The sequence below is a fragment of the Microtus pennsylvanicus genome, chromosome 9 (assembly GCF_037038515.1).
Source record: "Microtus pennsylvanicus isolate mMicPen1 chromosome 9, mMicPen1.hap1, whole genome shotgun sequence".
Taxonomy (NCBI): Eukaryota; Metazoa; Chordata; class Mammalia; order Rodentia; family Cricetidae; genus Microtus; species Microtus pennsylvanicus.
Window position 1 is genome coordinate 47,209,362 of NC_134587.1, and position 25,278 is coordinate 47,234,639.

The 25,278-nt window shown below is 50.6% G+C and overlaps 1 protein-coding gene across 1 annotated transcript in view; it reads left to right on the top strand.

Moving 5' to 3' along the window:
• Positions 1–7,242: 7,242 nt before the first annotated feature.
• The window catches only part of Eng (endoglin), a 37,612-nt gene continuing 19,576 nt past the window's right edge, over positions 7,243–25,278 (top strand). The window contains exons 1-2 of the mRNA XM_075985855.1: positions 7,243–7,641; positions 18,467–18,618. Of these exons, the coding sequence (XP_075841970.1) occupies positions 7,575–7,641; positions 18,467–18,618 (219 nt within the window). The 5' untranslated portion in view covers positions 7,243–7,574. The remainder of the gene's footprint in view (positions 7,642–18,466; positions 18,619–25,278) is intronic.

A 25,278-nucleotide genomic window follows, 5' to 3' on the forward strand; every position in this document is an offset into this window, starting at 1 on the left:
TCTCTCTGGGAGACTCTGTCTTCAGGCTCATAGGCCTCCACACACACATCTTGGGGTCTCAGTCTGTCACTTAGGAGACTGGGCACTGGGCAAGCAGGTGACAAGGTCCGTCCTCTGGTGTGTCTGGAATGCCCGCCGTTCCCAGTGCCCACAGTCAGGTGGTGTGATTCACAACCATCCTTAGCCGTAGCTCCAGGAGATCCGCTGCTTCCTTGGGCATTACATGCGTGGGCACATGCTCGCTGTGCGGATACACACATAATTAAAAATAAGACAAACTGAGCTGGGCATGGTGGCACATGTCTTTAATCCCAGCTCTCAAGAGGCAGAGGCAGGTGGATCTCTGAGTTTGAGGCCAGCCTGGTCTACAGAGTGAGTTTCAAGAAAGCTAGAGATACACAGAGAAACCCTGCCTCAAAAAACAAACAAAACAGAATTGGCCTTAAGGGGAAAAAAGGAGAGAGCAGCAGCCTGGTGCTTGACCTCAGGAAACTTCTACTCTTGATGGGAGAAGGACAACATATCAGTGGCCTGAAAGCCCGTGGGTCACTAGAGAGAGACATTTCATTTTGTGTGTACAGGTGTTTTACCTGTGAATGTGCCTGGTGCCCACGCAGGGCACTGGATCCCCAGAACTAAAGTTACAATTGGTTGTGAGCTGCCATGAAGTGCTAGACGTAGGTGCCCTGGATGAGCAGCCAGTGTTCTCAAAGGCTGAGCCATCAGGAGAAGCCATCTTAAAAGTGACGGTCAGGGGCTGGAGAGACGGCTTGGCTGTTAAGAGCACTGGCTGCTCTTGCAGAGGACCTGGGTTCAGTCCTCAGTACCCACATGGCAGCTCACAACCATTGTAACACCAGTTCCAGGGAATCCATTGTCTCTTCTCACCTTGGGCACTGCACACATGTGGTACACATATGTATGCCCAGGTACACACACACGCGTGCACATACACGTACACACACACACACGTACACAAAATTAATAGTAAAAGGGCTAGTCAGAGGAAGCCTTGCTGACTGTGTGCCTTTTGAGAGGAGACTGAAAAGAGGGGAGAAAACCCTGAGGTCCTTAGAGACGTCAAGCGGGGAGCTGAAAGAAGGGTGGGGTGATCGTGGTGCTCTGTGAGAACCTTGGCTTTTACATTCTGAGTGTGATGGTTGCCCAAGTGGAGCAAGGTGTAGAGCCAGGCTTGGCTCTCTCGGGCCGCCTGCACGAAGTAGAGAAAGGGTTGTGGAAAATGAAGAAGGAAGCAGAACTCAGTGAAGAGATGACCTCGATGTTCCCAGAGGGAGGGATTGCAGAGGCCTGGGTTCTGCCAGCCCTGGGGTCATGGGGGAGGCCTGCATGAGTGACAGCCAAAGGCTGTAGTGACAAGAGAGACCTAGAGGCAGGCAGTTTGTGAGACTGACCAGAACCCTGCCTGGGGCTAGGGAGTCAGAGGCATCCTGGAACCAGAGCTGGGGAAAGGCCTGTGGGGAGGAGCGGAGGGGGTGCTGGTGTCTACCAGGCATGGGAAGCTCTTTGTCTGCAGTATCAAAGGGAACAGAATTTTCCAGTTCCGAACCGGGGAAGCGTGGAAACAGTCCCCAGAGATGCTGAGAGAGTGTGGGTCTGTCAGATTAAGGTGGTTTGGGTTTGTTTACTTAAAAAAAGCCTGATATAATGCAGGCTACCCTGGGCCTCACTGTGTAGCTGAGGATAACTCTGAATTATTCTCCTGCTTCAGCCTCGGTGCTGGGATGAAAAACGTGCACTCTGTCAACTGAGATGTACCCCAGATCCAGTCTGGTGCTTTGTTTTTCAAGACAGGGTTTCTCTATGTAGCCCTATCTGTCCTGGAACCAACTTGCTCGTAGACCAGGCTGGCCTTGAACTCACAAAGATCTTCCTGCCTCTGCCTCCTGAGTGCTGGGATTAAAGTCAGGTGCCACCATTGCCTGGTTCAGCTGGCTCAGTTTAGCTTTTTAAAACTTTGGTGTGTGTGTGTGTTTAGCTTTTTAAAACTTTGGTGTGTGTGTGCGACAGAGAGAGAGTGTGAGAGAGAGAGAGAGAGAGAGAGAGAGAGAGAGAGAGAGAGAGAGAGAGAGAGAGAGAGAGAGAGAGAGAGAGAGAGAGAGAGAGAGAATGCCAAGAAGATCAGAGACAACCTGAAGGAGTATTTATTTTCTCCGTCATATAGATTCTGAGAATCAAACCCGAGTCATCATCAGGCTTGGTGGCAAGTGATTTACCTGCCCCCTACGCCTCCTAGTTTGGCTTTCTTTTTCAAAAACATTCTTTTGCTTTATGTATATGATGTTTTTGCCTGTGTGTGCGTATGCACGCCATGTGTACACCTTTTCTGGAGGCCAGGAAAGGGTGTCAGACCCTCAGTTAGGAGTTATGTGTGTGTGGCCACTGGGAACCAAACCAGGGTCCCCAGCTACTCTTGTTGAGTCCTTTTTCCACTCTGGCTTGGCTTTTGGAACAATAGGCAGACTTGAACTCATGGAGAATCCCCTGTGTCTGAATTACTAGCTATGATTACAGGCCTGTATCACCATGGCCTGCTGAGTGTCTCTGATCAGAAGCAGCTCCTAGAAGGGACTTCAACCTCACCCCTCAGACTAGGAGGAACCCATCACATGTTCTGGTCAGGACTCACCGATGGGCACAGAAGTCCAGCAGCTCGTGGTATAGGACTGCAGGGGACTGGCACAGGACACGTGTTGTTTGAGGCCATAGGGGCAGAGACAAGTTCACAGAGGTCTGTCCCCTCATCTGAGTTCAAGTCCCTCAGGTGACCTGTCACTGGGCTAGAACGTGACATCATCAGTCACCAAAGTCGGAGAGATCCTGATTTGGAAGTAAAAGTGAACAGAAAGGGAAGGGGTGCAAGGGTCATGCCTGGGGTGGGGAATGGAGAGGAACCAGTAGGAGACAGATAAGGTGATCTGGAATGTAGGAAGGAAACCAGGACTGAAGGTTCTAGAAACAAGGGAACACCAAGGGGCTGAAATTTGCATATGCTCTGCCTCTGTAGGAGGGCCCAGCCCTACACACCCTCTGCCTCTCTCCAGTCCTGGGTCCTTGTGCATCTGGACCTTTTTGTTTCTTCCACCGTAAAATGAGGATGGCCTGTGTAGAGGCCTTTGGCGCTGGGCCTGGTAAGCTCGTGAGTCGGGAGCCTTGTCATTCTTACCTTGTACTTTGAATCCCACAGGCGGCTGGCTGCCCTCCCTCTGTGCAGCTGAGCACACTGGGGCTCCTCAAAATAGATATGTCTTGCCCAAGGCTCCTTGGCTGGCATGGGGCAGAGTCAGGTACCCAGCCCCCCTTCCCCATGCCTGAGCGGATCTGACCCCGCTGTTGGGGATCAACAGCCCCTGGCTGCAGGCTGGGGCTGGAGACTTACAGCCGCCTTGGGGTCCTTAGGGGCCTCCTGACATTCCTCTGGTGGCCAGGGGCCAAGGTAGACGTGCTCCATCCCTTCCTGCTGCTCAGGCCTTTTGGCTCTGTCAGGAGGAAGATGGAGCCCAGTGTGGAAGCCGTGCACAGGTCCTGGCTAGGGGCCATGTGTCTCCTGGAGTGTGCACAGGGGGGACCGGAGAACATCTGCCTTGGAATTAAGGCAGGAAACAGATGGCAGGCTCCCCAGGGACAGCTTTGGGAGACTGTGGTAGGGGATATATCGGCATAGATGAGGACATACAGGGAACTCTCACCCTGTGCAAACGCCTGCTCGGCCTGTTGGGTGAGGAGGGGGACCCAGTACCTGGGCAATGTAGCATCACTCTGGCTGGGCTATGATCCTTAGGGGAGAGAAACGGCTGATGTGGGGTCAGCCTTTTGGGAACAAAGCCGAAGACTGTACCCTTCTTCCTTGCCCTTGTCTGTCCTTCGGGAGCAGGGGAGCAGGAAAGTGGATGTGTCCCCAGAGGGAGAGAGCACATTGGGAGCAAACCACAGATTACTCAGATCGGTGCCTGGTTGCGCTGTGTTATGATCACTGCACTGCTGGGGACAGAAGAATCAGCCCAGGACTGGCCTTATGTGCTAGGGATCAGAAGCAAGACTTTTTTCTCTGTGCCTCAGTTTCCCCATTCCTACAATCCTCTGTCCCACCTTGACTTCCAGGACACTTCAGGATTTCAATAAATATATCTTGCTGGGCACAGTGGTACACATCTGGAATCCCAGCACTTGGGAGTCTGAGGCAGGGGGGGGGGGTATCTTCTCAATCCTTCTAGAAAAAGGGAAGTATCATAAGAATCAAAGTCCCACTGGGCAGTGATGGTGCACGCCTTTAATCTCAGCACTGAGGAGGCAGAGGCCGGTGGATCTCTAAGTTCGAAGCCAGCCTGGTCTACAAAGTGAGTTCCAGGACAGCCAGGGCTACACAGAGAAACTCCATCTTGGAGAAAGAAAGGAAGAAAGAAAGAGAAAATAAAGAAAGTCCTTTGACTCGGTGAAGGGACAAAGCAGCAGAGGCCATCAAAGTCTCTGCCCTCCTGGGACTTGTAGTGACATGCACTGGGTGTGGGGCGCCACCCAGACTTCGAGTGCCTGGGACCCCTCTGTGCATAAAAACTTCCAGGTCTAGCGTCTCCACACCCTTCACTCCCTCAAAGTCTCTGGTCAGGGCCCTTACAGCTTACTGGTTGGGCTTTCTTTCCCTGGTCCTTGTCTTTTTAAATTTTTAAATTACATTTTATTTTTTTTACTTATTGTGGTTTTATATGTGTGCGTATGTGGACACACGTGTGTCACACATGTAAGGTCAGAGGACAGTTTTAGGGAATCAGTTTCTCTTTCTTCATGTAGGCCCCAGGAATCAAACTCAGGTTGCCAGCCTTAGTGGCGAACACTTCTATCCTCTGAGCCATCTTGTAGGCCCTTCTTCCTTTTTCTTTCCATTCCGATGTTTGGAGAGAGGGTCTTGCTATGGAGTCCTGAGATGCCTTACCTTGTTGTGTAAATCAGGCTGTTCCCAAATTTGTGGTAATCTTCTTGCTTCTGCCTGTGAAGAATTGGGATTATTGGTGAGCCCCATGAGCTACTGCTCCACAGATCCCGCCTTGTACCAACCTGGAGCTTCCCCTCTTTTCTGGAGAATACACTAGGTCTTCTGATCTGAATGGAGATGGCCTGGGAAGGGCCTTTAAAAGGTCCCTGAGAACCAGGCATGGTGGCCACATCTCTAATCTCGGAACACTGGAGGCAGAGGCAGGTGGATCTTTATGAGTTTGAGGCCAGCCTGGTCTCTGTAACTAGTTCCAGGACAGCCAGGCGACATAGTGAGACCCTGTTTCAAAAAACTAAAAAACAAAACAAGGCTAAGGGAGCAAGCCTGGGCTAAGTAAGAAACGGTAGTAGAGGGTGATTGGATCATCCTGGGATAGCAGTGTGTGTGGAGAGAGGTTAAGAACCCTGGAGTGGCAGGCCAGCCCATCTCTGAAGGGCCAGGGACACAAAGCCTTGATCCTGGGGGGTCCAGAGTGTCCCCTGATTATATCACCTCACCTTGCCCCCCCCCAAGTCTGCTTGGCTCGAATGGCAGCAGGCATGGAGCCTGGGTTGAGGGCAGGCAGCCATGAGGTGTCCACTCTCTGAGCTCCTTGGCAAGCTGGCTTCCACCTATGTAAAACAAAGCCCAAAGGAGTAGACCTCTTGTCAATGGTGACAATTTGGTACTGATAAGGTGAACGCCCAGGGTGGGCCCTGGTGTGGAGTTTAGTCTTGGAGCTGGGCTGACTGTCCCCAAAACAGATTCTATTAGGGCATGTAGAGAGAAGCTCACGCCACCCTGTTACTACCCCCGTTCTGCCTTCTGGGTCCTGTTGTCTTTGTCCTGCCATCCCCAAGAGGCCTGGTGAGGTAGGTCTCCCATGCTTGCCTGGGTGGGAGCAAGCTAACCTTCCTCCCAGCCTACACTCAGGGACTACGCCCACTCTCCCTGCCTCACATCAACCCCTGCAGAGAAAACTGCGGGCCTGGTCACCGAGGCAGGAGACACCAGAGGGCACCTAGGAGGCAGACCTGAAACCCCAGGCCAAAGTTTTCTTCAGAGGCTGCACTTGGAGCCTTCTTCCTCCCTAAGACAGCTGCCCCCCACTGGCCCCATGGATAAAGTCCGTGTGTTCAGGCCCCCAGAAGGTGCTTCTTGGCCTCTCTGCATCCTTGCTATTGCCCCAGGATCATCCAAGTTCTTCCTGCTTCGGTGCCTTAGCTGAAGCTTGGTCCTTTTTTGGTTGTCTTCACTTGTGTCTGGACTCCCCCGGGGGCTGATCCTTCTCCAGGTAGTTCAGGCTTTCTTCTCGGAGTGTTCTTCACCCTAAATGCCACCTAGTAACATGATGGGCACACATTCTGTGTTTGCTATTTGCGAAATGAGCATGGGCCTTTCTAGGATTGTCACCTTAGCTGAGTTAGCGAGGGTTGGCAAGCAGCTCCTGCAGGACCTGGCCCAGGGCTAAGTGCTGTAGCATCTGGTCCTCGAAGTGTCCCAGTAATCTGGAGAAGAGAACAGAGCTGTGCCCTGCCTTACAAACAGGTAACTGGGATTAAGGACTAAGCTCCAGGCAAACCCAGGGCCATCTGACTTCAGAGATACCTGTTCCTGCTTTGAGACAGGTCTCACTATGTATATATAGCCAAGGCCTGCCCCCAACTCACAGCCCTCCTGCCCCTGTCTCCACGGGGTAGGAATTAGAGGCGTGTGCCCCCAGAGTCAAGTGCGTGTTCTGTGCCTTTGGGACTGTGTGGGCCCAGTGAGTAAAGCCTCAGCTGCTCTATGCTAACCTGGGAATGTTTCTTCCTCCTGTTGGGCCTCAGTTTCCCTGTCTGTAACACAGAGGCACAGCCAAGAGCAATGCTTCTGGAACTCTGCATTGCTGCTGGCAGGGACCAGCTAGAATCCCAGGCACCCTCCTTCCAGAAGCCCATCTTGGTCCATCACTAGTTTCCTCATCTGTAGAAGGAACCTGAGTTATCGGGGCTTCATCCAGAGCTTGACCCCAGTCAGGCTCCCAGATGTGCCCCCAACAACAAGTCTTGGCAAGGGTAGATGGAGGGTGGGGTGCATGGGGGGGGAGGTCTGCCGACTGGGTCCTCCCATCACCCTGCTTCCCCCATCCCAGGGCCCCCCACCCAGCGACAAAGCCTGTGGCACTTCCTCTACCCGCCTGGCAGGCAGCCTGGCCCGGCCCCTTCTCTAAGGAAGCGCATTTCCTGCCTCTCTGGGTTGGACTGGATGAGCTGAGCTCCCTGCCGAGGACGGTCAGACCCCTGCATCCATCTGTGTCCCGTCCCCAGGCCAGGAACGCTACCAGCTGCTGTCCAAAAGAGCCCAGTGTCTCTTTCCCACCATCCAGTCAGCTAGAGACTCAGACTCCTGCCCTGCTGTGAGTCTCGAGCTCACTTCTCCTGACTTCTCAGCCGCCACCTCAGAAGGCTGGAGCAGGGACGTGGTCGCTCCGGCCGCCTGCTCCCTTCGGGTCCCCGTGCGAACCCACGCCGGCCTCGGCGCCCACCCGCAGCGCTGCCTCTGGATACCGGATAAGGCCCAGCGCACAGACTCCCAGCTGGACAGCATGGACCGTGGGATGCTCCCTCTGGCCACTGCCCTGCTGCTGGTCATCTACAGCTTCGTACCTACAAGTAAGTGTCCAGCGCCCTGGCTGGGGACGCAGCCAAGACCAGGCCCTGGGTGTTTCAGGTCTAAATCCTGTGTCCTGAGCTCATAGCTGGTGGTAAGAGGCAGGAACAGGATCGCCAGCTATTTCAGCTTAGTGGGACTGGAAGATTTCACAGGATGCCAGACTTAAGCATTAAGAGTCTGGGGAGAAGAGGGATAAGCTGTTTACTTTAGCCCCGGGACCTGCTGTGTTCAACTATCAAGGCCAGGAGCCAGAGGCTGGCCATCTGGGAGTACACCCTCCTGTCTCAGAGGTCTCTGAGCCTTGAGCTCCCGTTTGAGGAGGTTCAGAAAGGGGCACAGGAGAAAGTTAGGCTCTGGGTCCAACTGTGACCTCCATGTTTCCTTACGTTATCTTAGGAGATGGTCTTGAGGCCTCTGAGCCAGGAGGGGCTGAGGTAAAGGTTTGTGGTGACATCATTTGTCAGAGAGTTACCAGTTTGAAGTCCTCCTTCTTTTCCTGGGCTCTGCCCACTCCCGGAACCTCACTGAACCCACAAAGGCCATGTGCTCTGCCATGCCTCTGTTCCTCTTCTCAAGAAGGGCACAGGGTCATTTAGGGGTTCTGTGGGTCTTCTCAACCAGACTGACTATTAAAAGTGACCTCAGGAGGGATGGTGAGGACCCTAGACCACAGTCTTACTCAAGGTCGGTCTCAGTGGGGCCTGCTCCTCAGTCACCCCTACCTGCGGATGGCTATCCACCCACCTGCAGATTCAGGGGTTTGTTCAAGGGTTGGGATGGACTTCCAGTAGGCAGCAGTGTGGGGAGGATGTGGGGGCCATCCACGCATCTTTTTTTTTTTTTTGGTTTATGGTTTTTGGTTTTTTCGAGACAGGGTTTCTCTGTAGCTTTGGAGCCTGTCCTGGAACTCCCTTTGTAGACCAGGCTGGCCTTGAACTCACAGAGATCTGCCTGCCTCTGCCTCCCGAGTGCTGGGATTACAGGCGCGGGCCACCACGGCCCAGCTCATTCCCACCCCCCACCCCCGCCCCGCATCTTAAACTCTGTAATTGATGGGAAATCTCTTGCCACCACCTCATTGGTCAACCGGAAATTGAGTCTTAGAGGCTCTGAGTGACTTAGCAGGGATTTGACTCCAGGCCTGTGGTCCCTAGAACCTTTTGCTCTGACCATGTGACCCTGCAAGATGGCTGCCACAATCACCCCATTTCTCAGGAGAGAAACTGGAGGCTCCGACCCTCCAAGTCCACCTACTATGCTGGGACAGGACTCCAGGCCTCTTCCTCTGGGCTTGGGGACACATGCACAACCTTTAGGGTCTGACTTGTAGCACGGAAGGTGGGGTGTCAAAGTCTAGAAAACTTTCCAGATTTTAGGTAGGCCGATGGCAGTGGCATGAATATCCATTCTCTCGGGGCTCATTTCAATCCACTAACCCTCAGTTCTCATTTGGCACCCCAGCAATGGCCTCTCTCCCCTACAAACCTGAGGCACAGACACCCTCCAGGGTGTGAAGCAGCGGTTCCCAACCTGTAGCTCTCATACCCATCGGGGGCTGTGTCACACGACCCTTTCATAGGGGTCTCAGATATCCTGTGTATCAGATATTTACATTATGATTCATAACAGTGGTAAAGTTACAGCTGTGAAGTAGCAATGACTTTGTGGCTGCGGGACCAAAGTAAAGGGTCAGCATTAGGGAGGCTGAGACCCACTGGTCTACAGATGATGGCAAAATAGGTAAAATAGCCAGAAAGTAGGGCGTTCTGATTGATAGCAATTTCCAGGTTGTGCAGTTCAGTGGTAGAGCTCTTGCCTACCATATGGATGGTCCTGGTTTTTAAAAAAATTACACACATGTACAATTTATTTTTATTTTATTTATTGAGAAAAGGTCTCACTATATGACTGCCTAGGACGCAGAACTCAGTGGACAGGGGTGGCAGCCACTGGTGCATCATCTTCTCAGGATGGAGGGGCAAAATCAGAGCAATCTTCTGGGGCACAGCTCAGTAGAATTGTCTAAGGCCGTGTAAAGCTCACATCTCAACTTCAGAAGTCAGTTTAAGCCAGGTTGGCGACACACTACTGTAGTCTCAGCGTTCCTGGCCAGATTAGATTACATAGTGAGTTCAAGGCCAGCCTGGACAGTAATATTCTGTCTTTAAAAAAGTCTTCCCTAGAGAGTTACTTATCACCTCTGTAAGAACATGTGGCCCATGGGTACCTGTAATAAACCCTAACAGCCATATCACACCCAAAGACCCACCAGCAGGGGTTTCACTGAAGAAGTAAGGATGTCATGGATCCAGCAGCTACCGCAAAACCAGAGGGTACATACATTCACTACGACACACAGATGTATAGAACACAGTTAGGACCCTAAAGAGCAGTCCATACCAGTGGGTACATTCACTACGACACACAGAGGTAGAGAACACACAGTTAGGACCCTAAAGAGTCCATTTCTTCTAATGAAACAGTGATGCTACAGTTTGCACAGAGAAACTTCTGGAAGGATGTGCTCTCTGTGTGACTGTTATCCGGTAAGGGATTTTTCTCTAGAGGGCTTCCTAAGACAAATTCTTCTGTCCTGGATTTGTTTGTTTTATTGTTTTATATGTAAAATTTGTTTTGTTTTGTTTTTTTGAGACAGGGTTCTCTGTGTATCAGCCCTAGCTGTCCTGGAACTAGCTCTTGTAGACCAGGCTGACTTCAAACTCACAGAGATCCGCCTGCCTCTGCCTCCCAAGTGCTGGGATTGGGATTAAAGTCATGCACCACCACTACCCAGTCAGTATGATTGTTTTACCTGCATGTACATCTGTGTGCCCAGGAAGGTATAGACATTTGTGGGCCTCCGGGTTAGTGCCAGGAATTGAATCTAGGTTGTCTAGACGAGAAACAAAAGCTCTTAATCACTGAGCCATCTCTACAGCCCTGGAATTCAGTTCTTAAAGAGCAGCTTAGCCATGTGTTTGTTCTTTTTTTTTTTTTCGAGACAGGGTTTCTCTGTGGCTTTGGAGCCTGTCCTGGAACTAGTTCTGTAGACCAGGCTGGTCTCGAACTCACAGAGATTCGCCTGCCTCTGCCTCCCGAGTGCTGGGATTAAAGGCATGCGCCACCACCACCCGGCCATGTGTTTGTTCTTTAAAGAAAGCAGATGAGTGAGGGATGCTGGGAATATAGCTCTGTGTCACACACACACACACACACACACACACACACACACACACACACACAATTCCCAATTAAGGCTGGACTATCACTCAGTAGCAGAGCATTTTTCTAGACTATTCCAGGTTCAAGCCTCAATACTGGAAAAAAAAAACCCTCCCAGGACTATTGGCAGCTATAAACTACCTTCTGGACTTTGCAAGGTAATTTTGATCCTTCAGAGTCTTGTGAGACTTGTGTGAGAGTCTTGTGGGCCCCTCATAAGTGCCATATTCTTTCCATGTCATCACTGAGACTCTATAACCATCTGTTTGCCATTCCGGAATATTCTGTCCCATCCCTGTGCCACCATCTGAACAGCGAATCCCTTGTTGAATATTTAAGTGGTTTCTCCTTTTGTCCCAGTTTGGTGCATGTATCTGTCCCTATATTTTGGTTTGTTTCATTTGGAAGCTTCTGGTACTTGTGGCCCAAGCCTGGCGTCTAGGATTAGGCGCTGTGGCTGAGTGGTGTTTCTGGACTGTAGACGGCCATCTCCCTGAGGCTGGGGCAGAGTATGACCCGGAGGCTCCATACTGCTGACCACCTGGGTAGGGATCTGGGACTCACCGCAGTAGGGGCTGGCCACACAGGGCAGAGACACACTCCAGAACCTTCAGGAAGGATAGGGGGATGGGATGGGACAAGGACTGTGTTAACCAAGACAGTGGCTCCCTGGGCGCTACGCGAACATGGATACTAAGAGTCTCCCTCACATCACAGCCACCTGTAACTACAGTTCCAGGGACTCCTCTCTCTGGCACCCACAGCCACGTGCACACATGCATGTAGTGCACAAAAACTCATGTAAGCACACACACATACACATAGAACAATAGTATAGATCCTAAATGTTAAAAGGTTCTCTCTTACCTCGGCCAAGGATCAGAGAAGCTGAGATGGAGGGACAGAGGACATGCTCCGTGTCACATGTGGGCCAGTGCTGGGAACTTGGAGCTCAGGCCCACTCCATGTGCTCCAGGGCCTCCAGGCAGATGTGGGTGAGAGAGAGGCGATCAAGCCCAGTGTACAGGTGAGGGTGTCCAAGATTTCAGTACGCGACAGATCCCGATTTCTACCCCAGGTCATCTGCTCCTGACCCGGCCTCCTCTCTGGGCCCGCTGGTAGCTAGGCATGGGAGACTTAGACACCTTTGCCTCCAGACTGCTTTGGGGCAGCAGTCCTGCAGGTTGAGGAGAGTCCTAATCCCAGAGCAAGCGCAAACACCACCAGTGCATAAATGGGGCGATGAGGATGCCAGTTGACATTTATTGGGTGCTTGCTGTATACCAGCATGGTGGTGCTCACGCCCAAAGAGTTCACTTCTGTCAGCCTTTGTGACAGACGCAGACTGGAGTCTAGACGATAAGAGAAATTGCCAAGTAACACAGACTAGCGTGTATAGCCTGGCCCCCAAACCTTGGAGCAGTCGTTTCCATGAGAGGTATCTGCAGGGACAAGCACCTTCCTATGACCCAATCCCCTCATTCCAGGGACTTGGCACCTTGTCCTGGTCCTGCAATGGCCTTCCCTCTTAGATAGGACTCTGGAACCCTGCCTCTGCTGTGAGTGTCCTGCCTTGCATTTGTCCCAGATAGAACCTCAGAACATCTCAGGCCACAGAGGGAAAGCGAGTCCCAGAGCAGTAGGAGGGAGGCGGAAGTCAGAGATAAACCTTAGAGCTGCTGCACAAACGTGTGTTCTGGCCCAGCCCAGCCCAGCCCAGATGATTGACAGGGACATGCCGAGCCAGACTGTCCGTGTGTTTTCCTCTGGGAGCGCAGACACTTAGGAACTAAACAGCCACAGCCAAGTGTGGGCGAACCTGGGAGACTGAGGCAAGAGAAGCAGAAATTCAAGATAAACTCCAGTTACACAATGAGTTTTAGGCCAACCTGAACTGTAGGAAACCCTGTCTCAAAAATAAAGCAAAACAAAATAACAACAAAACAAACAAACAAAAACTAAAAAACAAACAAAACCCACACTGGAGAGATGGCTCAGGGGTTAAGAGCACTCAGGACATGGGTTTGGATTCCCAGAACCCATGTCACATATCTCACAAATGCCTTTTGCTTTTGTTTTTGTTTTTTGGGACAGGGTTTCTCCATGTAGCCTTGGCTGTCCTGAAGCTAGCTAGCTCTTGTAGACCAGGCTGTCCTCAAACTCACAGAGATCCGCCTGCCTCTGCCTCCCAAGTGCTGGGATTAAAGGCATGCACCACCACCACCCGGCCCTCACAAGTGCCTTTAACTCCAGCTGTAGGGGATCCAGTGCCCTCTTCTGACTTCTGCAGGCACCTATACAAATATGCACACACTAATTAAATGAATCTTAAAGAGAAAAAACCAAGGCTGAAGAGATAGATATGGCTCACTGGTTAAGAACACTTGTTCTTGCAGAGGACCCAGGTTCTGCTCCCAGCACCCACATGGTGTCTCACAACCATCAGTGGTTCCAGATCTAAGGCATCTGACTCCTTCTTCTGACCTCTGAGAGCAGCAGGCACAGACATGGTACACATACATACATACATACACACATTCATACAGATAAAAATAAGTACATCTCGGGGCTGGAGAGATGGCTCAGCGGATGAGAGCACTGGCTGTTCTGGAAGACCAGGGTTGTTCAGTTCCCAGTACCCACATGCTGTTTACAAGCGCCTGTAACTCCACCTCCAGGAGATCCAACACTCCCTCACAGACACACATGCAGGCAAAAGGCCAATGCACATAAAATAAAAATAAAGCATTCTTAAAAAGAAAGAATATTCAAAAATATATATCTTAAAAAAAAAAAAACAGCCCAGGCCAGGCGTGATGACACACGCCTCTAATCCCATCACTCGGGAGGCAGAGACTGCAAGGGGGATCTCTGTGAGATTGAGCTTAGCCTAAATTAAAGAATGAGACCCTGTCTTAAAATTTAAAAAACAAGGCTCAAGAGATTGTCCAGCTAGTAAAATGTTTGTTATGCATGCATTGAGAGCCAGAGTTCAATGCCCAGAACTATAATAATAATGATGATGATGATAATAATAATAATAATGTGTGGTTCTGGGCACATGCAACCCCAGTACTGATGAGAAGACAGGAGGACCCCTGGGGTGCACTGGCTAGTCAGCTGAGCCTGCGCGGAGAGCTCTAGTCTAATGAAAGACTTTGTCTCAGAAAATAAGAAATATGATTGTTGAAGAACAACCTGGGTTTAACTGGTTTCACACACACACCTACACCCACACACAAGCTAGAAACAAAACAGCCCAAACCTGTCAAAGTCCCACTGAGCACCTGGGACTCTGGGACATCAGGTCCTGATGAACCTAAGAAAGGAGATCCTCCCTCCTTCCTCCTTCCTTCTTTCTTTCCTTCCTTCCTTCCTTCCTTCCTTCCTTCCTTCCTTCCTTCCTTCCTTCCTTCCTTCCTCCTCCTTCTCCTCCTCCTCCTCCTCCTCTTCTTCTTCTTCTTCTTTTTTCAAGATAGGGTTTCTCTGTGTAGCCTTGGTTGTTCTGGAACTTGCTCTGTAGACAAGGCTGATCTCGAACTCACAGAGATCTGCTGCCTTTGCTTCCCAAGTGCTGGGATTAAAGGTGCGTGCCACCACCACCTGTCTAGGAGGTACCTTTTTCAAGAAGAGGCTAACATGGGGAGTGATGGCACATGCCTTTAATCCCAGAACTTGGGAGGCAAAGGCAGGTGGATCTCTGAGTCTGAGGCCAGCCTGGTATACAGAGTTAGTTCCAGGACAGCTAGGACTGTTATTTAGAGAAACCCTGCCTATAGTTTTGAAAGTTGAATATAAATTGATCAGGTGATCAATAAAAAATGGCCATTGGAGTCAAGATAGATGGCTCCAGGAGCTCTTGCTGTTTTTGTAGAGGACCCAGATTTTGTTTCCTGTGTCCTCTTCTGGCCTCTGTGGGCATTGCACACACATGGTGCACATACATGCAGTTACACACTTATGCACATAAAACTAAAATAAATAAGTCTTAAAGGATGGAGGAAGGGCAAAGGCAAGAAGCAAGGTGCATTTGGATGAAGTGCTTGGGTGACTGGGAGGACATGGTGCCACCGCAGCTCCTGAGCAATCTCCATTCATGAGCAGGGGAATGCCTGTGACAGCCTGGAAAGGCTCCCCAGCTCTTAGAGGGTGGTGTGGAATTTTCACTACCCACTGTAGAGATCATAATGCTGAGGCATGGAAAGGGGGCTGGGAGGTGGTGTGATTAGGGGGGAACCTCTAGCATGGGTCAACCTCTTCACCTTTTGACCCCACTTTGGGCTGCAGTGTGCGAATTTGACCATGTAGGTGTTGGGAAACTCTGGGAAAGGCATACAAGGTGGGAGTTGAGTCTCACTGGTGGCCCAGCTGGAGATGGGACATCTATGAGGTTGTCACTGGACTCTGAAGGAGTAGAGGGTGGCTGGGTGGGTGATGAGGTAATGAGAAAGGCTTCTGTTGAAAGCACCTCCCTCAGTGACACCCGTGGGTACCAATACTTAATGAATCAAGAACTGACTGTATCTCGCAGGTACACAAAGCACATGCTGAGTGCTAGAACTTTAAAGTCAGGCCCTGGCACTGGGTCTCCTAGAGAAATTCTTTAGCCTCCCTAACCCTGTAAAATGGGCATAAGAGCCACCCACCACTAAGGTCTGCTTTGAGGATCCAAAGAATTTACTCACACAAGACCCCCAGAAAGGGAACATGATGGAAGTTTCTGTGATGGGCATTGTGCCTGCAAATAAGGAAACTGAGGCCCAGTCTATAGTCCTCGGAGAGGTACCTGGGACATCTAGCTCCAGAACGACTTTATTTGATGGTCTCCAGGAGCTATTTGGGGTGGATTGAAGGCCGTCTATGGGAGGCCCTGTGCTTATAGATGAGGAAGGAGGAAGGGAGGCGTGAGGATGCTCCAGACTCGCTCAGGAGGTCAGGGTCACCCAGTTCTCCAAGGGTGACTTCTGGGCCCCCAGAGGCGCCTCCTCCAACAGTTCCCGGGAGGCCCCGGCATTTCCCTTGGTGCCAGGGGATTGTTTTCAGCTGGCCTGGGCCCGCCTTGGGCTGCTGGAGACAGGCTCAGGCGTCACACTCCCTGTCTCCCCATTCTCGTCTGTGGGGTGGGGGCAACCAGTATTCGAAAAGGCCCCAAAATAAATGGGCGTCTTATCTGATCTCCCAGCCTGGCCTGTTATCTGATTATTACATAATGGCCAGGCCTGTGGCCTCTCCTGCTGGCGCTGGCTGACGGCATGGAGGAGGCGGCCCCAGGCAGCCCGGCAATGCCAGAGGAACTGGGGTTCCTGGAAGTCTGGGGACAGGGGCAGGGAAAGTCCAGATCTGTAGGTCAGACCCTGGGTCATGTGGGGAGAGGAGCTGGAGACCCAGAGGCCAGGCATATGTTGTACGACCTTGACATAAGTATCCTGTCCTGCAGGATGCAGTCTCCCCCATCTAGGTAGGAGCAGCCAAGCAGCCTGTGCTTAAGAATGGGCAGGAGTTGGGGTGGATCAGAAGGGAAATAGACAATGGGAGAGGGCACCAGCCCTTGAGTCTACTGTGGTGAGGGAAAGCTCGGTGGCGACCCTGGCCTCCTACTTCACCCCAACCCTTAAACAGTCAACATCTACAGCAAATGCAGCAAGAAAACTACAGAAAGACCCACCATGTGCCCTGCTTCAGGACATGTTCCCAGCAGCCTGCAGGGCCACAGGGTTTCCTCTCTTAGTGCCGTTATACAGACCAGGAAACTAAAGCCCCGAGTGCTCAAATCATTACCCAAAGCGACAGCTAGTCCGAATTAGATGCTGGCTCTGCCTCCCAGGAACTTGTGTTGAACAAAATAATATATCCCAAAACATATTGGTGTCCCTAGCATACTGCAGATGGGACGAGAGCAGGAGCTGGTAAGGTCTGGGCTCCTACAGCCAACGGTCCTGTCCCAGTTCTCTTCCCGAGATGGAGATGCGGGGCAGGGTTGACGGGTGTGAGGCAGCCATATTACCTCCTTCTCTGACCAAACAAGCTATCTACAAGGGTGGGGAAGAAGGCTGCTCAGGCCCCAGGCGCCTGGGGTTCAGGAAGAACCAGCCTCCCCCATCCTCAGCACTGGCGTCAGCTGGACGTGAAGCCTGGCCCTCCTCGCCCATCTTTGATCTCCAAGAAAACAGGAAGTGAGCTCGACAAGATGGAGACATAAACTTCCAAACAGTCTCCCCTTCTCTGTCCCTCCTCCGCAGCCCCCCTTCCCCTCAGCACATTCCTTAGGACGAGGTGTAGGGGCCTCATTTCCTCTTCCTCCTCTGCTGGGTCAGGGTGAAATTCCATTGCTCTCCCTTGGGACCCGTGTTTCCCGGCCGCCCTGCAGCAGGCTGTGAGGCCTGCTCCATCACCTCCTTCCAACCTGGGCTGATCCCCGTGAAGCAGGAAATTCCCTCCACAGAAACAGCCTCCTAGGGATGGACACCTTGAGGTCAGAAGAGGGAAAACCGGCTCCCTATCTAAACCCCCACCTTTCTTTAGACTGAACTGACCTTAAGACTTGGGGTCGACCATGGGTCCTGCTGCTTAGGGTCACCTGACACAGCAAATAAAAATAGTGGAGAGCTGGGCACAATGGCGCACGCCTTTAATCCTAGCACTGGAGAAGCAGAGGCAGGTGGATCTCTGTGAGTTCGAAACCAGCCTGGTCCATATAGCCAGAACTAAACAGTGAGATTTTGACACCAAAAAAAAAAAAAAACATAAAACAAACATATAAACACTTCCCCTGCAAAAATAGACAATGAATGTTTCTGTAGTATAAATATATAATTTTATATTAAAAATTATACCTTGAAAAAATGATACATGTTTATCTGAAATTCATATTTTATTAGTACCCTGGCTTTTATCTTCCAGCATTATACTTAGTAACACTATGACCCTGGAGAGACTTTCTCTGGCTGAGCCTCAGTTTCTCCATCTGTGGAGTGTATGAAGTGATACCTGCCGTGTAGGGTAGCTCTGAAGAGGACATGACAGCTTACGCTCTGAGTTCATACCAAGTATGTAGGATGTTCAAAAGGGAATGAGATAGCCAGGCGGTGGTGGCGCACGCCTTCAATCCCAGCACTTGGAAGGCAAAGGCAGGCAGATCTCTGTGAGTTCGAGGCCAGCCTGGTCTACAAGAGCTAGTTCCAGGACAGCCAGGGCTACACAGAGAAACCCTGTCTGGAAAACAACAACAACAACAACAACAAACAAAACAATCAAACAAAAACTCAACCTAACAAAAAGTAAATGTGATTGTATCCAGGCGTGATGGTGTACACCTGACACCCCAGGGTTTGGGAAGTGGAGGCAGGGAGATCAGGAGGTCAAGAGCATTGCTGGCTATAGCACGAACTTAGAGCCAGACTGGGCTGCATCAAACTCTGTCTCCAAAGAATAATAATATCTGCTTTTTAAAAGAACAAGAATATACTGGGTAGTTTTTTCCCCTAGTGCTGGGAACTGAACCTAGGGCCTTGCAGACGCTAGGCAGACATTCTACCACTATGTCAGTTCCGGGTCCCATTGCCCTCTCACCTGACCTGCTTCCCCGCTGTGCTTTACTGACAGGTCTTGCAGAAAGAGTCCACTGTGATCTACAGCCTGTGGACACCACAAGGGGTAAGGTGACATTCACCACCAGCCGGGTCTCTGAGGGCTGCGTAGCCCAGGTTGTCAATGCTGCATATGAAGTCCATGTCCTCTTCCTGGACTTTCCCAAGGTGAGTACCTCTGGCAGGGCCGGTGCTGATGGGACATCTGGGAGGGCCCATAGGGAGTGGCCTTCTGGTAGCAGGAATGTAAGCATCGCAAGATCCAGCTGGAGGGTGAAGCCGCTCACTAGGTGAGGGTGCTTGCTACTAAATGTGATTACGAGTCCAGCTCTCTGCACCTACTGTTAGAAGTAAAGAACCGACTGCCTCGAGCTTTTCTCTGACTCCTCCTGCACACACGCACATGCGCGTGCGCGCACATACACGCACACTACACACATAAATGTTAATAAACAATTTTATTTGTTTTTGGGTTTTTTTTTTTTTTTTTGGTTTTTCGAGACAGGGTTTCTCTGTGGCTTTGGAGCCTGTCCTGGAACTAGCTCTGTAGACCAGGCTGGTCTCGAACTCACAGAGATCCGCCTACCTCTGCCTCCCGAGTGCTGGGATTAAAGAATAAACAATTTTAAAGAAAGAATCCGGTAGAAAAGAGCTAGGCGAGCGAGCCAATGTGAACCAGGGGGATTGTGGCCAATCTCTGGTGACGGGGCTCTCATAGATTTTCAGTGGAAATGATTCCACTCTAACCTGGACGTTAGAGAAAGCTAAGTTCCCGACTCCCTCGCTTCAAACATCCGTGATCAAACCAGCAGAGCCAGCCTCAAGTCTGCTGTCCCACTGAGCCCCCTCGAGGCCAGCCTCCAGCTTGTTGTGATGTGTAACCTGTTTGTCAAATGCTGCTGCGTGCTAGGTGCCTGCTATTGCCTGCTATTTGCTAGGAATTATCACTTTTTTTTGCTTGGTTGTTTGTTTTTGCATTAGGGTTCACATAGCCCAGGCCGGCCTCAAATTTGCTATACAGTTGAGGATGACACTGAGCTGACCCTCTGTCGCCATCTCCAAAGTGCTGGGATTATAGGCACATGTCACCACATCCGATTATATGGTGCTAGGCTGCAGACTTAGGACCTCACGCCTGCTAAGCAAACACTCTACCAAACTCTACGTTCTTAATCCTGGATATAATGTGGGGGTGTGTGTATGTATGTGCATGTGGTGTGTGTGTTTGGTGTGTATGCAGCATATGTGTGTGTGTGTGGTGTGTGTGTGTGTGGTATATGTGTATTGTGTGATGTATGTGTGTGTGGTATGTGTGTGTGTGTGGTGTATGTGTGTGATGTGTGTATGTGTGTGTTTGGTGTATGTGTATATGGTGCGTTGTGTGTGTTTGGTGTGTGTGTGTGTTTGGTGTGTTTGTGTTTGGTGTATGTGTGTGGTGTGTGTGTTTGATGTATGTGTGTGTTGTGTGGTGTGTGTTTGGTGTGTGTATGGTGTGGTGTGTGTGTTTGGTATATATGTGTGCGGTACGGTGTGCGTGTGTGGTGTATGTGTGGTGTGTGTGTATGATGTATGTGTGTGGTGTGTATATATGGTGTATGTGTGTGTGTGGTGAGTGAGTGTGTTTGGTGTATATGTGTGTGGTGTGTGTGTACTTGGTGTATGTGTGTGTTGTGTATGTATGGTGTGTGTGTATGTGGTGTATGTGTGGTGTATGTGTGTGGTGTGTGTGGTGTGTGTATGTGTGTGTGGTATGTGTGGTATGTGTGTGTCTTTGGTGTATGTGTGTGTTGTGTATGTGTGGTGTGTGTGTGGTGTGGTGTGGTGTGTGGTGTGGTGTAGTGTGTGTATCTTCTCAAGGGCTTACCATGGTCTATTACTATTCTCATTTTAGGAAGAGGAAACTGAGTCTGGCCTTGAGAACTAAAACCATGTACTAAACCCAAAGGTCACACCAGAATCTTAGAGACTTCAGAAAGGAATTCAGGTGCCGCTGACCTTCCTGGGAGGCAGCCACAGCTACCTGACATAGACTAAGACCACAGGAGTAATTAGGAGCCCAGGGTAAATGTGTGCAGCCTGCCCCTAAAACTGTTGAGTTGCCTAGCATTTGTGCAGTGATAAGACGGTACCCAGACCACCAATATCGGGGGGGCCCTGACTGCCACAAGGACTGTGGGCTTTGATAACCCCAAGGTGCAGATAGCACCAAATACATTTTATATGGCTTTCATAAACATTGTAATTGTTTTTCAAGTTTGGTAATGATATGAAAAAATAAGAAGCTTTCCGAAAGTTCATTCTGTTTGTTCTGAGGTTTCGGGGTGATTGGGGTCCCCTGACAGCAGAGCCAGGCAGAGGAAGGCCCCAGTCAAATAGCCAGGTTTCTGGGCCACAGATGTGTAGACAGCTCCAGCCAGGACCAAGGAGGCTGGTGTACAGCAGTGGCACAGGGCAGGGTACTCCAGCGGCTAAAGGCTTAGGCAGGGTTTCCTGGAGGAAGCACCAGCACAGAGCAGCTAAGAACCCCAGGTGTGGCACAGTGGGCACAGCAGGGGAGAGAGAGTGGGTGCAGAGGGGGAGCCACGCGCTTAGGATGTGCAGGTAACAGGAGGACCTTGCAGTTCACCCAGGAACAGAGCTAGGGAGACAGGGAAAATGTGTCACCTTTTAGGAGTTTGGTTTTTTTTTTTAAAGTTTTATTAATTATGTATACAGCATTCTGTCTGCATATATCCCTGCACACCAGAAGAGGGCACCAGATCTCATTACAGATGGTTGTGAGCCACCATGTGATGTGGTTGCTGGGAATTGAACTCAGGACCTCTAGAAGAACAGTCAGTGCTCTTAGCCTCTGAGCCATCACTCCAGCCCCCAGGAGTTTGGTTTTTATCTGTGAACGATGACATTCATTGAAGGATTTTTAGGGTTGTAGGGGTGTACCCCAGTAACTCATGGCATAGTTCAGGGATTCGAGAGTTTGTGGCTACAGAATCTCCCTGTAGCCCTCTGCCCCTTCCAGAGCACTCGGTCCATAGATCATGTGTCTTCTGACCTGCCAGACCAGGCTGCCAGCTCCAGGGCTCCAGAGGATTTGTATTTGAAGGGTGGTGGAGCAAGGCAGGGTGCAGGAGAACCAGGGTCCAGCCCTGGGTCTACCTTTGGCCTAAGATGCAGAAGAAGCACCCCTCATATTTTCTTGGGTTCAGAGGCTTGTCCAATAATTATGGAGCTATAGAATCTGGTTCCAGGTTTGGCCTATTCCAAAATTAATTGCTATGCTGCATAAATGATACATGTTTGTGTGGTGAACGCATTCGTGTGTGACCATGTTACAGAGTTTAGGAGCACAGCTTCTCATTGGGTATTGTAGCACATGACTGAAATCTCAATTACTCAGGAAGCTGAGGCAGGAGGATGGCTTGAAAAACTGCAAGTTTCAGGTCATCCTGGGCAACATAGTGAGAATTTGTTCAAAAACAAAATAAAACAAACAAAAAACCAAGAAGAAAGAATACAGATTCTAGAGCCAGTCAGTCCTCTCTTGGACTTTGGCTAACTTCATGGCCACATTGCTTTGTTTGCAACCTGTCTGAACCCTTTTCTTCCCATGGGAAACATGGAGATGATGATAATCGTTCCTACCTCACAGGTTACTGTGAGACTCCAGTGGATAATGCAGGCAAAACACAGAGCTCAGAACCTGCCCTGAATGAAAGCTCTGGTTGGCGTTATTATTATTACTCTTTTCTGGGCTCTATTTCTCACCCGCAAGTACCTGGGCATGACCCAGTTCCCAACATCTTCCAAGCAGATCACTCTTTGAACCTTACATGCGATTGAACCCTCTGGAGAAGGGGTGGAGCCCGCAGATCCCCTTCCAAGCAGGCTAACTGAGGTCGAGCCTCATGGAGTTCCTGGCCTTCTTGTCTCAAAGGGTAGTGTCTATCTGTGACCCTGTCTTGGTGCTGTGACCACCGACAAGCCTGTGACTTGCCCGGGACTTACTTTCCTCCTTGATAGTCTCCATGAACGAGGTCCAGGCAACAATCCCTCGTCACCTACTCTAGTCTGCCCAGTGCTTGCTATGTGCCCAGCCTGTGGTCAAGGATACAGAGAGAGAATAAAGCTGAGCCACTCACTGGCCAAAATTCCTGTAATTGAGTGATGGAATTAGCAACGTTGTGCGGAGAATGGGAAGCTGTGGGGACAGGAAGACAGTCACTGATTGTGGGAAGAAAGGGACTGGAGGGTTACACATGGAGCTCAGTTGTTATTTCGCTTGTCTACCCTACAGACACACACACATAATTCAAAACAATTGTTTTAAAGTTCAAGGTCATTCTGGTCTATATAGTACGTTTGAAGCCAGCCTGGGCTACTTGAAGACATTGTTTAAAAAAAAAATAAGAAAGAAAGAAAGGAAGAAAGAAAAAGGAATAAAGAAAAGATAGATCTATGTGTAGCTACAAAACAGAGCCAAGGGCACCAGAAAGAGAGTGTGACACATGCAAAGGCCTAAAGGCCACAGGCATGAGCTGACAGGCCGAGTGGGGGTGGTACTGACTCTACTGACCTTTGGCCTCCTTTGTCAGTTCCTGGCACAAAGAGGTGGCTTTCCCGTTCATCCCCACATGGCCTCAGAACCCTCAGGTTTCCTGTGCGTGGGTGGCAGATGAGTGGTGGCAGCCAAGAACCCCAGGGAAGTGGCAGTTGGAGTCTCTCTCTCTCTCTCTCTCTCTCTCTCTCTCTCTCTCTCTCTCTCTATCTCGTGTGTGTGTGTGTGTGTGGGTGGGTGGGTGGATGTGTGTGTGTGTTGAGGAAGTCTGTAGACAAACCTAGGGTTACTGAGCAGGGTCCCCAAAGGACAGCTTAGAGCCTGGATTCCAGGAGACAGGAACAGGCCTGGTGTCCCAGCGACTCCCAGCAGGCTGACTACACCGCTCTGCTGTTCAGACCTGGGCAGCCGAGAGTGGTTGGCTACTGACTCACTCCTGGGCAAATTCAGGGAGCTCCTTTCTAAAGACTGGAGCCAAGACTGGAGCTCCTTCCTAAAGACTGGAGCCAAGACTGGAGCTCCTTCCTAAAGACTGGACTGGGTGATAGTGGCGCACTCCTTTAACCCAGCACTCAGGGGGGCAGAGGCAGGTGGATCTCTGTGAGTTCCAGGACAGCCAGGGCTGTTACAGAGAAACCCTGTCTTGAAAAACAAAGAAAGACTGGAGTCAGCCAGGCTCTGACTTCTGCCTAGGCAGAAAGAGTAGGCAGAGCGGCTGAGGCAGAGAGTGCAGGACCCTCCAACAGTCTTCTTCAGATTGTCACGGGAGAATGTGAGGGGCTACAGAAGGCAGGGTGGTGGCCCGCAATGAACAGCCTTGTTCTCATCCCTTCTCCGCGATGGGAAACCTGCAGCACTGAAGGAGTATACCTGGAGTTCCTCTCTTACACCCAGGGCCCCTGAGTTTCCTATACAGATGTCCCCAAGCCTGTTCTGAAGGCTGCAGGGGAGTGACTTGTTATACCTGGCCTGATGTGAGTTCTTCTGTACCTGAAGAGCGGCAGAGTGGGCTCTGGGGGAGACACAAGACAGAGTTGGGGCTTCCGGGCTGGTCACATGAGCACCCTTGCCTGCTATCAGAGCAGGATAGAGGTTCAGGGACTCAAGCTGCCTTTGTGTCCTTGTCCTGGGCCTCGCAGATGATGAGCAGGTTAGGGACAATCAGAGCTACATAGTGAGCCCCTGTTTTGAAAAATCAAAACCCACCAACAATAAACTATAGCGTCCCTTTCTACCTCTTTAACAGGTTTGGTTTGAGGTGTGCTTTGTCTGCTGTCGGGACTGGCTTCTGTTTGCTTGTCTGTTTTCTGTGCTTTGATGTGAAGGTTTTGAGCATCTTTACTGGCTAAATGTGTTTCTTGGAGACAGCGTATAGCAAGTTCTTGGTTTTTATACACCCCTTAGTTTGTGTTATTGAACTTAAGGTAGTTCCTGTGCCTTCTGAGCACTGGGATTACAGGCATGAACCTAGTTCAAGCACAACTTCTTTAAAAATATTTTCAGAGCCTGGAATGACGGTGCACATCTTTCATTCCAGCACTCAGAGGCAGAGGCAGACAGATCTCTGTGAGTTCAAGGCCAGCCTGGTCTGCAGAACTAGTTCCAGGACCGCCAGAGCTACACAAGAGAAACCCTGTCTCAAAAAAAATAACAAAAAACAAAACAATACAAAATTTCAAATGGGACATGGTGGTACATGCTTTCAGCCCCAGCACTTGGGAGGCAGAAGCAGGCAGATCTTTGTGAATTTGAGGCCAGCCTGGTCTACAGAATGGGTTACAGGCCAGCCAGAGCCACACAGAGAGACCCTGTCTCAAATCAAAACAAAAGGCTGACACCTGGCATTGGTGGCGCACGCCTTTAATCCCAGCACTCAGGAGGCAGAGGCAGTTGGATCTCTGTGAGTTCAAGGCCAACCTGGTCTACAGAGCTAGTGCCAGGAGAGGCTCCAAAGTTACACAGAGAAACCCTGTCTAGAAGAAAAAAAAAGAAAAAAGGCTGGACAAGGTTTGATTTCAGTACAGTCAGAGGCAGGTGGATCTTTGAGTTCAAGGCTAACCTGGCCAGTCAGTCAAGACTACATAGAGAGATACCAGAATCAAAATAGGGCTGGAGAGCTGGCTCAGCCATCAAGAGCACTTCTGCACTCGTAGAGGAGGCCAGTTTGGTTCCCAGCGTCCATGTTAGGTGTCTCACAGCAACATATGACTCCAGCTCCAGGAGATCTGACCCGCCTCTTCTGGCACCTACACACACACACACACATACACATG